The sequence below is a fragment of the Mytilus galloprovincialis genome, chromosome 2, assembly GCF_965363235.1.
Source record: "Mytilus galloprovincialis chromosome 2, xbMytGall1.hap1.1, whole genome shotgun sequence".
Classification (NCBI taxonomy): domain Eukaryota; kingdom Metazoa; phylum Mollusca; class Bivalvia; order Mytilida; family Mytilidae; genus Mytilus; species Mytilus galloprovincialis.
This window is the reverse complement of record NC_134839.1, coordinates 98683726-98703175: the sequence shown is the minus strand read 5'-3', so window position 1 is coordinate 98703175 and position 19450 is coordinate 98683726. Positions and strand designations below refer to the sequence as shown.

The 19450-nt window shown below is 33.0% G+C and overlaps 2 protein-coding genes across 7 annotated transcripts; one reads left to right on the top strand and one right to left on the bottom strand.

The window, feature by feature from the left end:
* Positions 1-178: 178 nt before the first annotated feature.
* On the bottom strand, positions 179-7025 carry LOC143065058 (large ribosomal subunit protein eL43). Its single transcript, XM_076238376.1, has 4 exons — positions 6939-7025; positions 6168-6296; positions 3255-3337; positions 179-271 (listed from the first exon to the last, which is right to left on the bottom strand). Exons 1-4 carry the CDS (start codon positions 6939-6941, stop codon positions 208-210), a joined length of 279 nt encoding a protein of 92 aa, XP_076094491.1. The 5' UTR covers positions 6942-7025; the 3' UTR covers positions 179-207.
* Positions 7026-7069: 44 nt separating this feature from the next.
* Positions 7070-18162, top strand: LOC143065055 (cytoplasmic 60S subunit biogenesis factor ZNF622-like). Of its 6 annotated transcripts, none has more exons than XM_076238370.1 (8): positions 7070-7104; positions 10679-10868; positions 13383-13725; positions 14229-14414; positions 14919-15081; positions 15963-16084; positions 16975-17109; positions 17832-18162. In XM_076238370.1, the coding sequence occupies exons 1-8, from the start codon at positions 7085-7087 to the stop codon at positions 17957-17959; spliced, it is 1287 nt and encodes a 428-aa protein (XP_076094485.1). In that variant the 5' UTR covers positions 7070-7084; the 3' UTR covers positions 17960-18162. The 6 variants fall into 6 exon arrangements, with proteins under 6 accessions (XP_076094485.1, XP_076094488.1, XP_076094487.1 ...); XM_076238373.1 differs by lacking the exon at positions 7070-7104 and adding an exon at positions 7107-7243; XM_076238372.1 differs by lacking the exon at positions 7070-7104 and adding an exon at positions 7118-7272.
* The last annotated feature ends 1288 nt before the right edge of the window (positions 18163-19450 follow it).

The following is a 19450-nucleotide window of genomic DNA, read 5'->3' as shown; positions in this document are numbered from 1 at the left end:
AAAAGTCTGGCCTGATGAGAAATAAATTTTTTGGATCTGGTTTTTAAAGAAATATGAATTATCTGATAAAATCAGTATTGATCCAAGACAACCTGAGTGTTTTCATCAACTGGATTATAATATGACTCGCACAATAGGATAGCTAGGGACTATGGGTTATTGAAGTATTCATAACAAATAGTTTTTTTATATTTTATTTTTGACACTTCAAAGTTCCTTCATTTCTCTAAGACGTCGAACTGCACTTCTGACTGTGGCTGCAGCATTTGTACTACAAAAGATAGAAAATTTGGTGTTTAAATAAAATTATTAGTATTTAAAGATAAAATATCAAAACAACTATCACATTAATAAAATATACACCATTTTCTATGTATAAAATATGCCAATTAGTAATCTCTTTCACTTGTTTGTCTAGTTTATTTTAACAATTAACAAGCATGAAGTAAAAAAGCGTGGATAACTGATTTGCTGGACTGATGGATGGACAGACAGACAGAGTGCAAACCTTAAGTCACCGTCGATAGGGGACAAAAGATTCATCACACAAATGAAATTAAATGCCATTATTTTTTTCTCTTTCTTCAGTGCCAGTATCTCATTATTATGTTACTTGGATATTAAAAATATTTAAAATAAATTGGGAATGTGTCATTGGGACACAGATGATGCCTCTGCTTGCATATAATATTATAAAGAGACATAACTAAGAACTGTAAAAGTGACGCTACCCAAATTTGTAATTGATCTGAGTTTTGTGGTAATAAGCATTGTATAAACATTTCATAACATTTAGTTGAGGCAAACTTAAGGCAGAGAACGAAAAAAACATAGCGATCCTGCATTCTGTTGGCATCAGCCGTGTCCACAAATATTCACTCTGGTTAAAGTTTTTGAAATTCCAACAACTTTCTTCCAGCAATTTTTCAATTTGTAACGGGGCTTTAATCTAAAACATTAAAATTGTGACATTGGTAAAACTTAATGCCCCTCCCCTATGGCAACATAAAAATATCTTTGAGGCTCCCTTCCCCAAATCAAATTGCACCGACAATATTTTATGCCATTGAAATCAATTGTGAACCTCAATTTTCTTGTTTATTAATGTTGATCTCTACAGTTCCTCTATCCATTATTGTTTTGACAAAAACTTTGAAAATATATCATATAGTTCATCACTCAGAGACAACTCAAATAAACAGTAAATCCACAGTTAACAACGGGAATCAATTCTATTCTTGCCTTGATGATCATTTGACAAAATTGTTGTATTTAGATTCTGTCAGTTCACCATTTAAGGGCTATAACTCTCATAATAATATATTAAGTAGTTCCTTTTTAAGTTACATTATATAAATTGTCATAAATAAAATCTATTCGTTCAAAGAATGTTTACTTGTTTTTGTTAATATGTCTTTTGATTGAGTTAAGTCATTGCAATTGATATTTTATAGTGTGTCTTTCTATGTTGTGATGTTACACTTTGGTTTAAGGTTAGGGTGAATGTTGGCACCTATTAAAATGTTTAGTCAGGAACCTGTGGTTAATAATCGCTTCTAGCTTATTTTTATATTGATTATAACGTTGGTTTTCCTATTCGAATGGTTAAACATGTACACTAGTCATTTTTGGGGCCCTTAAAGGCTTGCTGTTCCGTGTGAGCCAAGGCTCTGTATTGAAGGCTGTACTCTTACCTATGATGGTTTACTTTAACAAATTGGGACTTTGATGGTGAGTTGTCTCATTATACCACATCTTCTAATATCTATTAACATTTAAACAATTTAAGTTTTCAGAGTCAATAAACCCTGACAAAGATGGGGGGGGGGGGGGGGGGAGGAGGCATATAAACTCAGCAAAAGCAATAATACATCGTCTACTCCATCTCCACCGAAGGCTTACTTATGGGAAGGTTGAAGCAAGGCTAGAACAGTACTATGCATTGTTGATATGAGGACTTTTATGAATAACAGGGGTGTGGAAATATTTGCTGTGGGCACCTGGGCAAGTAAAACTGTAAAGTTCACTTGCCCGGAAAAAAAGTTACTTGCCCTGGTGTTCCCAATAAATATTGAAGTATTTCATTGTAGTTAATATATGATTCTTAGCACTGTTTTGCATTACAAACAAATGAAATCCATTTGTTTTATTATGTATTAAAATTTAGGAAAGTAGGTTAACATCTATAAGAACAGAAACCTTACAGCAAACCAACCAATAAAATGACATGTAAAGGTAATTTTTGCAGCAGTTTTTAAATAAAAATTGTAGCCAGTAGGTACATACAATGATATACTAATTTAGAGGACAGTGAGTGAAGAAATGGAAATTAAATAATGGATAAACTATTGACTTTTTTGCTGTTTCTCTCAACTGACACACTTGGTTTTTTTGGGTTTTTTTTTTTTTTTTATAATTGTCTTGATGGGCGATTAAACCGTCCCTTCTATTTACCACTCTGACAACAAATAATGTTGACCTTCGATCTCTAAATATAAAGACAAAAAAATATTTATTTTCCGAATTTCCATCCTTAGTAGATAGCCAGGTGCAATCTGATATTCATGATGTCTAAAATTCTCGCTTCGTATTTTTTTTTAATACTCCTTATCCTCCATTTGCGTTTTAGGTTTTTTACTCGACTCATTACTCTTTGTCTTGCTTGCCCAGTGTTTTATAAAGTATTTATCAATCTGAATCTCGATACAAAATCATATAAAATAACACTTCCGGTACATGATGGATAAAACCTAATTGACGATCCCGTGTCAATGGACAAAACCAATGCAATGTTACGCAACTCGGGTTCGCACACTTATTTTTATTTATTTTGTTAATCGATCTATTTCCGGTATTATGTAATATTTATCGTCATGAATATTGGTGTTTTTACTCGCTGACCATTAGTTTATTTTTACATAAATTTAACATCTTTATACATTTTGAACATGTTGAAATTAATTCTATATTTCTGTTGGATTTGAACTTTGTCTTTTATATTTTTTTACTTGTCCACGGGCAACCAAGACCAAAATAATTACTTGCCCGGTTGTTCAAATGTACAAGTCGGGCGAGTCGGGCATAGCATTTCCACACCCCTGAATAATGTTGCATTGAAAATCCATTGGTGGCCTTCCACTATTGTCTGCTCTTTGGTAAAGTTGTTGTTTGTTTCTTGGACGCAATTCCCAATTTCCATTCTCAATTTTAATTTTATAGGTGTATTGAGATGGTGAAAACACATGAACATGTACCTGTATATCCAAGCACCTCCTGCAACAGTCTTCATACACTTGGTGCAGTGCCAGATTCCTACAGCTCTTCTTTTCATAGCGTCCTGTAAATTATAGAATACAAAATTTAAAATATAATGCTTTTTAGACAACAGAAGTTACGTCACAAAATCAACATCCTTCAGTTCACAGTCATTTTGAATGATTGGTGTATAACACCACTTTCAACACTATTGAGCTATTTTAAGGTTCATAACCTTTTGGCTAATATGGCCCTATTTACACCACAAATTTTACTCTTGAGTACAGACAAACCTATGCACCTGCAAAAATTTTGAGGGATGGCAGGAACTAGATATATAAATTTTAAATGCATTTTAGGCGACAATTAAAATAATTTTGGTTTGCCCAAACCCTACCCAAAGGTTAAGACAGTGGGTAGGTAGGTAGGCATTTTCTTTTTTTTTTCAAAAAGAGAAATTGAAGTATCTGGTGTTTATTAGTCTTTATGCTATATACATGTATCTGATTAAAAAACAAGAGGCTGTCACAACGACAGCAAACCGGATTTATTAACATTTATTTGTGTCCTGGCAATATCACAAGAACCATTACTGATGAATGGTGAAAGTGAAAATCGTCAATATCAAATTTGACCTCCATTTTGTCATCAGTATCAACATCTTAAAATTTGAAAAGCTTAGATTGAATGGTTCATGAGTAAATGCAACAACCTGAATGGAAACGCCATTTTACGATCTTTCAAGAACCATAACTCCTGAACGGTAAAAGTCAAAATCGTCATTATTGAACTTGACCTCTATTTTGTCATCAGTAACAACATATTAAAATTTCAAAAGCTTTGGTTGAATGGTTCATGAGAAAATGCACGGACACGACGGGAAAAACCATTTTTCAATCTTTCAAGAACCATAACTCCTGAACGGTAAAAGTCAAAATCGTCATTATAGAACTTGACCTCCATTTTGTCATCAGTAACAGCATATTAAAATTTGGGAAGCTTTGGTAGAACAGTTCATGCATAAATGCACGGACATGACTGGAAACTCCATTTTTCAATCTTTCAAGAACCATAACTCCTGAACGGTAAAAGTCAAATTCGTCATTATTGAACTTGACCTCCATTCTTTCATTAGTAACAACATATTAAAATTTGGGAAGCTTTGGTAGAACAGTTCATGCGTAAATGAACGGACAACTCCATTTTTCAATCTTTCAAGAACCATAACTCCTGAACGGTAAAAGTCAAAATCGCCATTATTGAACTTGACCTTCGTATAGTTGTCAGGAATAACATATTAAAATTTTAAAAGCTTTGGTTGAACGGTTCATGAGTTAATGCACGGACAACATTTGATTGCCGCCCACCCGCCCGCCGTACATCCCCAAATCAATAACCGACATTTTTGTCACAAAAATCCGGTTAAAAACTTCTTCAGATCAGGACAATAAAAGAATTTGAGTAGGAAGCTTTTTTCTGGGTAGGTAGCTAACTAAGTTGGGAAAAGGTTTGATAATCTGCCCTCATATAACAGGTTGGGCGCAACCCACCAAATGGGGAACTGTTCCCCAAATGAGTAACAATCCCTCATTTGAGTAATCATTTGGTAGTGCTAAAAATCTAAATTTTCTCAATTGAGTCTTTTTACTTAAAATGGCACATATTCATGAAAAATGCAGCCAATTTTCCAAAAGATGATTATCTGATTTACTGAGAAGATACAAGCCTATAATCAAAGAGCAGATTGCTCTAAGGGATACGATTGCCATTGTTTTCATCGATACATGTATTAGTATTATTTTCAAAAATAATTCAACTGCACATGTAAAATGCCCAACGTGTTTCTAAATTTATAAAAACACTAAATATAAATACTGCTTAATTCTGATTTTCCGTGTTGTTAAAAACACGCATACATTGTACAAGTCAAGGGAAATATCGAAACATGAAGATTATGAGAAGAACATTATAGGACAGTTGTTTAAATTCAATCCTTTTGTTTTTTATACCATTTAAAGCAAGACAATCACAAGAATCTGAGATGTTCCTTGATGTTTAGAATAAAACGTTTGAAGTGAGGGCATGGCCCTGAGTCAATGGTATAAGTCTACAGATTGCTTAAAAGCAATTGTATCCCAAAAACTTAGAAAATTTGACAATTCTCAAGGCTTCTAACTTTTTTTAAATCCATAATAAAAATATGGTTCTTTGGAAGAAGTTGTTCCATTTTCTATAAATGTGTGCCATTTGAACTAAAAATACCCATTTTTAGAAAATATTGTTTTTGACACTATGAAATGATTACTCAAATGAGGGATTGTTACTTATTTGGGGAATAGCTCCCCATTTGGCAGGTTGTCCCCAACCTGTATAATACATATGTTGCAAGTAGTATTGATTTAAATGAAAAATAGATGGACAAAAGACATCTGCAGACAATAGTTTGATTTAAACTGTGTTACTGAGTGGACCATAACAAATGAAATCGGGATTTTGTTTATTTTGCTATCTTCTGCAGACTGGAAACAACTGGACATCAAAATCCAGGTACGTTTTTAATTTTCTGAAACGTATATTACATGTAACTTTTATATATATCTAGTTCCCGCCATGCCTTAAAACTTTCCTAGATGTACCAGTTTGTCTGTACTCATAGTAAATTTTTAGGTGTAAACACGGCCATGTTTTTCAATTTCCTATGATGACCCTTAACTTTTTTTGGTAGAGGAGGATGGAGTACCAGATTTTTTTAAAACTTTAATGTAAAAATGTTATTATATTTTCCTTTCTTATGCTTCTACAATATGTATATAGTGGTTATAACAGTTCATTTTTTAAATTAGGACCAAGACAATAAGCTACTGACCCAATATTTTTTATGAAAACAAACACTCATATTTTTATTGCTTTACCTTTCCACAAAACTGACATGTGTACTTGGCATGCTGTTCAATTTCCATCTTTTTGATGGTCTTCCTCAGTGAAGCACCATATCTGGTACCATACTTTCCAGTAATGCCAACCTTTCTTGTTCTCTTTGCCTGAAAAAATAACATCAACAATAAGACACAAATATAAAATGCATTTTGTCTTATTGATGACAACATGCAAAAGTGATGCACTGCTTGTCAAGCCTGTCTAGTTATATGTATTAGGTTTATCCTATTAGGTATAATTTCTGAGTTCTCATTGCTTTTCATTATTTACACTTACACCAGAAGTTGTAAAGCTCTGAAAAGCAAGATAAGTAAAGATATCAAGATCTCCATTGGCATTTCAACATTTACCTTTATACATAAACATGTCAAAGTAGTTATAGACTGTTAATATCGAAGATTGTGAATCTTTGGAACCCTATATGGCCATGGTTTGTTTTTTTTGGACTAGTAGAAACTTTTCATGTATATTTAAGAAAATCTATATAACTAGAAAACAATGCAAAATAAATATAGAACAGACAACACAATTAGAAAGAGAAGGAAAACATGGTAAACTTCAGAATAATAGTGAAGAAATTTAGACAGATATTTAACCCGTTCGTGAATTTTATATTATTGCAGTCGTTCGTAAGCCTTTAAAGGTTGGATAGAAATTCGGGATATTCCTCTAACAGTGTAATGTATTAAATCTATTCAAAAGTAACAAGATGGCATAGATTAAGATGGATTTTATTTAGCATGTACCATTTCGAAGGCTGAAAGTTGGATAGAGGAAGCGGAAAAGGCTGACGAACGGGAAATACGGATACATCTCCGGATTCGGACACGCTTTTGATTCAACCAGATATTTTTTTGATAACCTGAATTAAAGTCGCTTATGTGTAGATTTTATGGAAGATAAATTGAATTTGTACATTATCATTTACTAAAATTTAATTTATTGATTGTGAATCTTGAAATGATTTCTCTCTCTCCTACTGTCAAATGTTTGTTTTCGGATATTCAAACCGGAAGTAGTATGTACAGATTTTAGTATTGCAAAACACGTTGTAAGAATCTTTGACATAAATATTGTTAGGTAATTTCTTTAATTTAATTGTCAGAAAAGTCTTGAAGAGAACTCGGGTATACTATGGGAAGGAGTAGAAGGTGACGAAAATGTCATTGTTGATAAACATTCTTCATTTTCAGATTTGTTTATAGACTAATATAGTTTGCCACAGGTTCAACGTATATTCGTTGGTAGTGGGTCTCCCCGTAGATATAATCAAGTGCCTGTGAATTTTGCCGTGGCATAGAGTTTTAGACATAACCAGTTTGTCCACAGGTCTTTTTGGCCACACTACCAGTTGGGGCCGTAGTGATACATTTTGTAGTCTGACGCTTCGATAGTCAGACAGTTCGATGGTCCGACGGTTCGATGATCCGACAGTTCAATAGTCCGATAGTTCGATAGTCCGACAGTTTTGAGTCAGAAGTCATATACCGGATTTGAGTACTGTGTACGTATGATTAAAGTATAATGAACTAATTTAAAAGTAAAAAGATCCTACCTACCAACTGAAGGAAACGCTGAACACGAATTCCGGTCACCTGAATGTGTTTTTTAGGCCTCCATAAGTCAGTGTTGGTCTCACATGACTGTTTTCAGGTATTCACAGTACTCATTTGACTGACTATTGCTGCTCCCTGGCTTACAAATGCTGCACTATTTCATTTTCAGGATGGTTGTTACTTAGATGTTCAAAACATCATTTGTAAGCTAGAGTTAAAATTGTATCTTTGGTGGTTTCAGACGAAAAGGTCTTTTAAGGTATTTCCTAAAGGATTCAATATTACTAAGTTCACTATGGCAGCCATCTTGGTCGGCGGCCCCGGATCATTTGACTCATTTCTGAAACAGGACCACCCAAGGACCATTGCTGCCAAGTATTGTTCCATTTCCTAAGTTATTTCAGACAATGAAATATGTAAGTAAATTTCTCATAGGGTCCTATATATGTTAAACTATTAAAGTTTGATTGTTGCGGCTATCTTGTTCGCAGATTGAAGATGTTGGAAATATTTTTCGAAGGGACCACTTTAGAACCATTCTACAAAAGTTTCGTCACAATTGGCCTACTGGTTCCAGACAAGAAGATCTTTATGAGAATTTTCCATAGGATCCAATGTTTAGCTGAGTTCGGCTGTTGCGGATATCTTGGTCTGAGATCGGTTATGTCGGACATAGTTTTCGGAAGGGGACCACCCAAGGACCATTCTACTTAAGTTTGTTCCCAATTAACTCAGTGGTTTCAGACAAAAAGATTTTTGATTGATGCTGCCATAGGGTCCTATGTTTAATAAAGTTCAGATGTTGCAGCCATCTTGGTTGGAATTTGGGGACGCTGAACATAACTTCTAAAGCGGACCACCCAAGGACCATTGCTGCAAAATTTGGTTCAAATTGGCTGAATGGTTTCAGACAAGATGATTTTGAAGTGACTTTCCATAGGACCCTTGTGTTTAACTATGTTCAGCAATGGCAGCCATCTTGTACTACGGATCGGGGCATAGGACACAATTCTGAAAGAGGACCAGATAAAGACCATTGCTGCCAAGTTTGGTTCAAATTGGCCCAATGGTTTCAGTGGAGAAGATCTTTAAGTAAAATGTTGACAGTGACGGACGCCAAATGATGGCAAAAGCTCACATGATCTTTTAGGTAAGGTGAGTTAAAGAAAAAAGGACCCCGTGTAAAATAATTCAGACGAGAAAACTAATAAACGGAAAAAAGTGTGGAATTAGCTTAAAATATAGGTAGAAATATGAAAGAATATTCTATTATGAAAATTAAACACAAAGAATAAATAAAAGAAAGGGGATATCCACAGCATACGTGTATGCGACTGTATTCTATTTCATGATTACATTAATAATTATCTACCAACGATGTTTTTGAAAATAGAAAAGATATTGAACGCATTTGGATGTAAGCATGAAATTGAGAATGGAAATGGGGAATGTGCCAAAGAGACAACAACCCGACCATAGAAAAAACAACAGCAGAAGGTCACCAACAGGTCTTCAATGTAGCGAGAAATTCCCGCACCCGGTGTCGTTCCTCAACTGGCCCCTAAACAAATATATACTAGTTCAGTGATAATGAACGCCATACTAATTTCCAAATTGTACACAAGAAACTAAAATTAAAATAATACAAGACTAACAAAGGCCAGAGGCTCCTGACTTGGGACAGGCGCAAAAATGCGGTGGGGTTAAACATGTTTATGAGATCTCAACCCTCCCCTCTATACCTCTAGCCAATGTAGAAAAGTAAATGGACTTTTAGTTTAAAATCGACCAAAAGCGGAGTCGTTGGATTATCTGTGAAATAAGCTAAAAACAATAACAGGATTCAGTTTTGGAAAAGTTAGGTCTGTCGCGTCTCGAAAGCCAGGTAGAACGCCTTGTGCCTGTGAATTGATTAGTCTATTATATCATATATGGTTGTATATGTCGGACTATCGGACCATCAGACCGTCGGACTACAGAATTGTCGGACTATTAAACCGTCGGACCATTGAACCGTCAGACTATAGAACTGTCGGACTGTCCAGCGGACCCCTACCAGTTTTGGCCAAAGTCGAATCGGACACACTTTTTATACGCCCGTTTACAGGACGTATAAAAGTATACCTTTGTCCGCCCGTCTGTCTGACCGTCCGTCGTCAACATGTGGGACATTCACTCTGAAACTTTTATGCAATATTTATTACCACAATATACAAATGATTATCATGATTATTACCACAAAACACAGACTACATTTGTAAGTAAAAAAATGTACAAATTTGGATAGTGTCACTTTTATCGTTCTTAAGTTATCATAAATTTATGTTCCTTTAATATGAGGCAGGCATTACTTGTGGAAGGGGGAGAAGTCCATATGAATTCTTTTAATTCATGTTAAAAAAAAAAGAAATAGAAATACCGTTATGTTTCCGATTTTGGTTCTGTTGTTAGGGATTTTAGTTAAGACGTCATATTCAAAGTAAACAAAGAAACGCTCTCAGGTAACGTTTTTTTCATATCAAATATTTATTAAAAATGATTTGGTATTGAGGTCCTTCCTTATATTTTACTAGACTGATAAATAGATATTTTATTCAAAGTCTCATGCAAACAAGACTGGAAAAGGAAGTAGATTTCTGCACAGATGGGTGGATTTAAAAAAGTCTGAAAAAAAGTTAACAATTTTGAGTTTATTAGTAGAATGAAAAAATTCGGGAAATTTTCCTGATTTTTAATTAATTTTTTTATTGATTTTTCTACCGTTATAGAGGACTTCGTCTCCATATAATCATATATGCAAGGTGGAACATCATCTGTGTCCCATAGACACATTTCCCAATTGTTTTATAAATATTAACCCTGCATTACAAAAGTGAAGTATTTTGTGATCATGTTTCATTTAACTAAGTTACAGGACTATTCAATTTTAGGACAGCTGTTGATGTCATGTCGGGCCTGTATACATGTATAACATGCAGAGTAGGATTTTCCACATTGGATCTTCAGAGAGGACATTATAAAACTGACTGGCACAGATATAACTTGAAAAGAAAAGTAGCTGAGCTCCCACCAGTCACAGCAGATACTTTCCAACAGAAAGTTCTTGCACAGAGAGAAAAGGTAAGTTCCTTTAATTCCACCAGTCACAATAAATGATCTATTTAATGAGACGATCAAACTTGACATTAATAAATCAACCGGATCTGATAACATAGGACCAAATTTTTTTAAATTCAGTGCTCCTTTCATAACTTCATCTTTAACTTACATTTTTAACAGAATGATAGACACAAGTACATTACCCAGTGTTCTAAAGAATGCAAGAGTAACCCCTGTTTTTAAAGCTGGGGAAAAATTCATGGCAACAAATTATAGACCAATTTCTGTACTTCCTATTTTATCAAAACTTTTAGAAAAGCATGTTTCAAAACATTTGTATGACTATCTGAAAAGATTAGATCTTTTACACCTAGCATAGTCTGGGTTTCGACAAGAACACTCTTGCCAAACTACCCTTATCAATATCAGAGATAAATAGATACAGGATATTCATTCATAAATGATGGTAATATCACCATAGCAGTCCTGTTGGATTTTAAAAAAAGCTTTTGATGTAGTAGATCATGATATTGTCTGTAAAAAAAACTTGAAATTTATGATTTGATAATGCTGCTGTTTTTTTTTTTTTTAAATCGTATTTAAAAGTACAAATTGGTAATGCTCATTCTGAAAAACTTTATATCAAGTATGGTGTTCCCCAAGGCTCCATATTAGGACCCATTCTGTTTATATTATACATAAACAACCTTCCTATCTAGTATATAAAAAATTGTTGGTCTGATTTGTATGCTGATGATTCAACTTTACATCTTTCTGGTAATTGTTATCAAACTCTACCGTCAAAGGTACAAGAAGATTTACATAGTGTTGAGGAATGGCATGAATGGTGCAATGATAACAATATGTTCATCAATAAAAATAAAACAAAATATATGATTATTGGAACAAAGCAAAGAGCTATGCCACATTACAATGAGAGTTGTTTAACTATTAACAATCAAGTGATACAATCTTCCACATGCGAAAGTCTCTTAGGCATTAAAATTTACCCTTCCCTCACATGGACAAACCAAATTGATGTGATCTGCTCAAAAATTTCATCTAAACTATATCTACTATTAAAGATTAAGAAATTTCTAAATCTAGACTGCAGAAAATTATTCTATAATGGTTATATCTAACCACTAATTGATTATTGTTGTTTAGTGTGGGGTAGTTGTAGCAGTGAGGGTTTAAATTGAATATTTAAATTACAAAAGAGAGCTGCTAGATTAATACTAGAAACAGACACTTTCGCTCCTTCGCTTTATTCAAACACTTAAACTGGATGACAGTTGAACAGAGAATAAAATATCTTAAGTTTGTGATGACATTTAAGTGCATTAAAAATGATGCCCCCATCATATCTTACTAACAAGTTTCATTATGTTTCAGACAGAAATCCATACCCCTTGAGAAATGCTGTTCAAGGAAACCTCATACTCCCTAAACCAAAAACAGAATTGTTCAAAAAATCTTTTGTGTATTCTGGACCATTCTTGTGGAATAATTTGCCAATACCATTTAGAAATATTACAAATGTTAATTCTTTCAAATACAAAATAACAGATCATTTAATGAAATCAACCTAGCTGTATAAATAATATTGAAAACTGACTATGTCATCATGTTTATTTTTTGATAGCATTTTATCAAGTTGTATTGAACGTTTTATCATACTTGACTTTTTATACAAATGTATGCAATGTATATATTTGCATTTTGTTTTATTTTCATGATGAGGGCCTCGGGGAAGATTAGTTATATAGCTAACTGTGTAACCCTTTTAAAATAAAGTATTGTTGTTGTTGTTTTTGTTTAATCAAATGTATTTCTGAAATAATTTTAACATCAGGAACTCAAAAAATTAGCTAGAAGTATTTTTTTTTTTTTAAATTATATCAGAATGACAGAATATCCATTCAAGGATTGAATTAAACAAGAGCATAATGATAATAATTATTAATAATAAATTCTTTATTTAAAGAAGGTAAACACAGCTGTAAGTTACAACAATCTAAACTTCCTTGTGGCCCTCACATATAAATCTAAAACATATATTTACACATAGTAGCAGACAAGTAGTTCAAATTACAATGAATTTTTATTTAAATGTGATAAGAGATAAAACTGGTCAAGAGGTACACAAAGTAAAAAAAAAAAAAAAAAAGTAAAAAAAAAAAAAAAATCAAATCAAATCAAATCCAAAAATATAGAAATCAAAATAATACATTGTACTTTGTTTAAAAGTAAATGTGTTTTGTTCTTTAGGCATTTTATATGGTAGTCCATTTCTTAACATTGATCCAGAATCAGATTTTTAAAAACCTCAACTTTTTGCTCAGGAACTATCAGATCACCTTGTGTTACATCTTTCAAGGAGAGGAATTATCTGATTTCAGTTTAAACTTTTTGAACTTTGGTGCTTCCATACACAAACATTTACATGGAAGTAAATATTAGTGGTATTCAAAAGAAACAAGTTAAATTTGTTTCAGACAATGTTTCATTAAGTTTGATTTGGTTTGTTAACAGGCTATTATAGATGAGGAGGCCACCACTGCTACATGTGAAATATGTAATAAACATTTCAACTCAAAGAACCAGTATGAAAATCATTTAAAATCTAAAAAGCATAAAGATGTTGTTACAAAACACACCTCAAAGCTGAGAGAAGAAATAGAAAAAAATAAAGAAAAAATCACAGAAAATGCAGAAGGAACAGATTTTTCTGATTTGCCAGAAAATGAAAAAAGATTGATGAAAGATTGTGTAAACATGGCACTGAAAACCAAAATATCAGCTACTGCTGGTGGCAAGGGAGATCAAGCTAAACCAGCTGGAAGTAACAAAACACAGATGGAAATATCCGATGACGGTAACTTCATATATTTACCTTTGATAAACCCCTATACCCATATTCAATTTTACCATCATTGTGTAATACAGTAAAGGGTATTTACATCTACTCTAAAAAAATCACTGGTTCAGCATAAAATTGCATCTGCAGAAATAGAAGTTCTTTAAAATGGAAAGTTCACCAAAGGAAATTTAGGATTATGATTAGCTGTTTTTAAAATGCAATACTTCTCAATTGAAAAGTTTCAATCTTTTCAGTTTTTAAAGAAGAGATGTCTTGATGGCATTTTTGAATAAGGATTTACTATTGTAAAACATGCATGATAATAATAGATTCCCATTTAATCCTTAAAGTATTTTTATGTCTGTATCTTGTTTTCTATAATATATAAAAGTCAACAGATTACCGAAAAAAATACTGAGTATATCTTTCACTGAAAGATAGTATATCTTTCACTGAAAGATATTTACAATTTATTAGATTAATAATTGTGTGATCTCTATTTATTTTTCTTTTTATAGATGATTCTGATGGAGAATCCGTGGAGGATTGGGAAGAAAATGCCTTAGGTATCGAGGAATGCTTATTCTGTTCACATATCAGTTCATCTCTGGAGTCAAATGTCAATCACATGACTAAGAAACATAGCTTCTTCATACCGGATGCAGGATTTATTGCTGATTTGGAAGGACTTGTTGTGTACCTAGGTAACATTAATTTGATTCACAATATTTTGAAAATGGGGACGAAAATGTCATTTTAGTCTGAAGTTGAATTTCTATCCATTTGAGTGACACCTTTCCTGAAACCATTTATCAAGAGGTCAAATGAAAATCATATATGCATTAGTGTGTTAACAAATTGATTAAAAACACTACAATAGTTACTGTACTTATGGCCAGTACTGATGTGAAACAACTGACTGTCAATTAGAAAATGGCCGATAACACATGCAAAAGATAATCTTGATGTTCATATAAACCACTTTGAAGGCTTTATTATTTGTTTGCTGTCTAAAAAAGTAAGTTGATGGCACAATAACTTTCATAATTGAAAAAATCACATATCAAAATGGGAAATAAAACTATAAACTGTATATTGCTACCTAAGATCTCTGAGACAAAAATTGAAAAAAAAACATTAAATAAAGGATAAAGAAAATTATGAAAATAATGTATTATTGTTCAATGTTTTATATTTAAATTTTGTAGGTGAAAAAGTAGGAGTTGGTCATGTTTGCCTGTGGTGTAATGAGAAAGGGAAGGCTTTCCACTCAGTACAGGCTGTACAGAAACACATGTTAGACAAGGGACATTGTAAACTTCTACATGATGGGGATACAATGTTTGAATATGCTGATTACTATGATTACAGGTAAGATTGTAAAATTCTACATGATGGGGATACCATATTTGAATATGCTGATTACTATGATTACAGGTAAGATTGTAAACTTCTACATGATGGGGATACAATGTTTGAATATGCTGATTACTATGATTACAGGTAAGATTGTAAACTTCTACATGATGGGGATACAATGTTTGACTATTCCGATTACTATGATTACAGGTAAGATTATAAACTTCTACATAATGGGGATACAATGTTTAAATATGCTGATTACTATGATTACAGGTGAGATTGTAAAACTGGCAGGAGACCATCAATTAAAATTAAGAATGGAAATTGGGAATGTGTCAAAGAGACAACAACCAAACCATAGAACAGACAACAACGGAAAGTCACCAATAGGTCTTCAATGTAGAAACTTCTGCACCCGGAGTCGTCCTTCAGCTAGCCCCTAAACAAATATCTATACTAGTTCAGTGATAATGGACCTAAAACTAAGTTCAGTATTATACACAAGAAACTAGAATTAAAAATCATGCAAGACTAACAAAGGCCAGACAGAGGCTCCTGACTTGGGACAGGCGCAAAAATGTGGCGGCGTTAAACATTTTTTTTGAGATCTCAACCCTCCCCTATACCTCTAGCCAATTTAAAAAAGAAAATTGTAGATATGCCTTCTTAATGAAATATTTCTTGGTATATTTTTTTTCTGTATATGATTTAATATCAGAAATAGTGCAACTCCTCAGAATTTTTTTGTTGGTCTATTGCTCTGTCCACTCAATTTCTTAACAGTGCTGTGGATAACAGACTTTTCAAGCTCTCCATTTATAGGCCATGACAGCTAATAATTTCATCACCTGTTCTTGTTCTCTATAAGTAATCTGATTTTTTTGTTACAGGAGTAGCTATCCAGACTTTGATGAAGCTGCAGGAGAGGGTGAGGAAAGTATGGAAGTGGATTCTGAACAAGTTGACCCACAAGTTCTGCTTGATGATGGGTATGAATTGGTATTACCTTCAGGTGTGTAATGCCTTTAAATAAGGATTTTTATACGACCGCAAAAATTGAAAATTTTTTGGTCGTATATTGGTATCACGTTGGTGTCAGCGTCGTCGTCGTCCGAATACTTTTGGTTTTCCCACTATAACTTTAGTTTAAGTAAATAGAAATGTATGAAATTTAAACACAAGGTTTATGACCATAAAAGGGAGGTTGGGATTGATTTAGGAAGCTTTGGTCCCAACAGTTTAGGAATTAAGGGCCAAAAAGGGCCCAAATAAGCATTTTCTAGGTTTTCGCACTATAACTTTAGTTTAAGCAAATAGAAATCAATGATATTTTGACACAAAGTTTATGACCAAAAAAGGAAGGTTGGGATTGATTTTGGGTGTGTTGGTTCGAACTGTTTAGGAATTAAGGGCCAAAAAAGGGCCCAAATAAGCATTATTCTTGGTTTTCGCACAATAACTTTAGTATAAGTAAATAGAAATCATTGAAATTTAAACACAAGGTTTATCAACACAAAAGGAAGGTTGGGATTGATTTTGGGAGTTGAGATCCCAACAGTTAAGGAATTGGGGGCCAAAAAGGGGCCCAAATAAGCATTTTTCTTGTTTTTCGCACCATAACTTTAGTATAAGTAAATAGAAATTTATGAAATTTAAACACAAGGTTTATGACCATAAAAGGATTTTTTGGCTAAAACTATAGTAGAGAGAATTCAAATGAGTGACAGTTTAAAATAATTTATAACTTATCAATTGTACTTGGATGTATAACTGTATAAATACAGTGTGTCTCTGCATAAAAAATACTTAATTAATATAATGCAAAGAAATTTTATTTCAATAAAGTGCAAAGAAATTTTATTTCACAGAGTTCAATAAATTTTAATTTCATTGATTTTCCAGGTGCAACTATTGGGCATAGGTCATTGATGAAATATTACAAACAGAATTTACCACACAGAGACTTAAGCCAGAACAAGAGCGTTTTACCTAAAATGTTGGCTCAGTACAAAGCACTTGGGTGGACGGGTTGTACAGGTAATTATTTATTATACACAAATGTTGATTAGTTAAATAGGTCATGTGTCCATTATACACAGGACTTCACTTGACTAGTTTTAAAACAGATAAAAAACACTATAAAAAGCCAAGAAATAACAAATGTAAATCAATTCAAAAGAGAAAACCAACAGCCTGATTGAGGTAAAAAACTAACAACCACTGAATATCAAAACTCACCTAAAACCTGGCATCAACTGAAGTGCTTTTGAAGGATCAGCAGTTCAGTCTGTTCCTGTTGTATTTCTATTCATTACTTTGGAAGAGTACTATAATCTGAAGAATATTAAACAAGGAAGCACTTTTGGATGATATGAATTGTTATGTCCCCAGGCCAGAGTCTTTATTTTTACTTTAAAGAAAGTACCATGTTTATTTTGTCAGAAAGTGGGGTGTGTGAGCTTGCTCCTTAAAGTTACTTTGTGTGATCTTTGTTATAAGCAGGTATCCCATTTGTATTTCATATGATGTAGACGGTATTGGTCCTCTTTGATAGTACTCCAACATTTATAATTAGGTTTCATTTAAAAAATAACAATTGCCCAATGTTTTTTGTAATTGTGTCATAAATATTTCATTGGTAGAATGTTACATCTATACAAAAATTGACACATAAAATTCCATGATTTAAAAAAACTTGTGTTATAGAATTATATTTGTCACATAGAATAATATATAATATGACATCTCTTTATTTTTAGGTGAGGTGGCACAGAAAAGAGTTAAAGATCTTGGTTACATGCAGAGACTTAAGAATAAGCACAGATTAAGACTTGGTAAAAAGGCCAACAAATTTCAACCTCACTACAGACCACAAGTGGTGTTCTAGAATGGATACCTTTGTTATTAATAGTCAGCATTGTGATTTTGATGAATTAAGTACAATTCTAAAAGAAAACAAACAATTATTGTTACAATTATAATTTATTTGTTACAGCTGATTAATTATGATCCTATGGATGTGATATGTTGGAAAAAAATCAGTGTTATGCAGAAAATGATGTATACACATATTAAAAGACTATTAACAAATCACTGACTCAATCTTTTAAAACATATATCTTATATAGTTTTACATTTATATTTTGACGTGAAATATTCTCTGATCTAGTTCCTATAATTGTGCTATATCCTCCTTTAAATCCCCTTCATTTTTAGTGGTAGAAGATTTTAAAATCTTCTGAAATCCAATACTGAGTCAGTATTACTGACAGCTGGTCAAGTCTATCATTATACATTTCCAGGAGTGTTCCCTTTTTGTGGTTTTCAATTTAATAATCTGTAATAAGATTGTAAAATAGTTGCTGCATCATTTTATTATATGGAAGAACAAATGTACAGCTGATTTCAGACAGCTGTTTCTTACTCTCAAACTAAAATTCTCAATACAATAACAATAAAATACAATAGCATTAAATAAGAGGAATACTCAGTTTCACTAGGTTTGTTTACATCATCTGTGTTTGTCACTAAAGTAAAATTGTAGATGACCGTGATGATATTATTATAAAGTGTATAAAATTATTACAGGTTCCCGGCTTGGAACAAGCAAATACAGAAAATAACTGGGTTGTTATAAAGACTTGGATGCTTCAAACCTTGTGTGCAGATACCTTGTGTTGAATTGCGTCTATTGTCCTTGATCTCATTTTTGTCTTGCTATGATGATGTTGAAAAAAACTAGCCTTACATTCTGCTTTCGTCAGCATCATCAACAATGTATTAGTTTGTGATAAAGTCAAGTTTATGGGAAACACTAGTGATAGGTCAATAATATTTGGTATGCAGTTGTTTTAGCATTGGCACATCTCATTTCCATGGAGATTTATTTGCCCTACCCCCTCAGTTATCGACTATTGACTTTAGAACTTTAGTTTACATGTACAAAATTGTACTAGTCTGTGATTATGTAAGAACTGTTAGAGGTAGGTCAGTGATATTTGGTATACTGATGTATTAGCATTGGCATATTACATTTCCATGGTGGTAGTTTGGCTCCCCACTCAGTCCTAATTCATGGACTTTGAATGTCTTGCATTTTTTACATGTAAACAGTTTGTGACTAGTTCAGTTCGAGATGAACCAATAATGTTACCAGTTAGTCAATAAAATTTGGTATGCAGTTCAATTATCATTTGCAAGTTTCATTTTCGAGGTGATTATATGGCCCCACAACCTCAGTGAAACACATGGCTTTCAACTTAAATTTTGTTGTAAAGTTAGTCAGAAGGGAACCACTTATGATAAGTCAATGCTATTTGGTATGCAGTTATAAAAGCATTTGCATTCACATCTCCATGCAGGTTATTTAGCCCTGCAC

Coding starts and splice junctions, on each gene's coding strand:
- LOC143065058 (XM_076238376.1), bottom strand. Junction 3,338..6,167: donor CATGTCAGTTTTGTGGAAAG/GTAAAGCAATAA, acceptor TATAATTTACAG/GACGCTATGAAAAGAAGAGC. Junction 272..3,254: donor GGAGGTGCTTGGATATACAG/GTACATGTTCAT, acceptor TATCTTTTGTAG/TACAAATGCTGCAGCCACAG.
- LOC143065055 (XM_076238369.1), top strand. CDS start 9,965: ATGATTATCATGATTATTACCACAAAACACAGACTACATTT. Junction 14,415..14,918: donor AGGACTTGTTGTGTACCTAG/GTAACATTAATT, acceptor TAAATTTTGTAG/GTGAAAAAGTAGGAGTTGGT. Junction 16,085..16,974: donor TGAATTGGTATTACCTTCAG/GTGTGTAATGCC, acceptor TTGATTTTCCAG/GTGCAACTATTGGGCATAGG.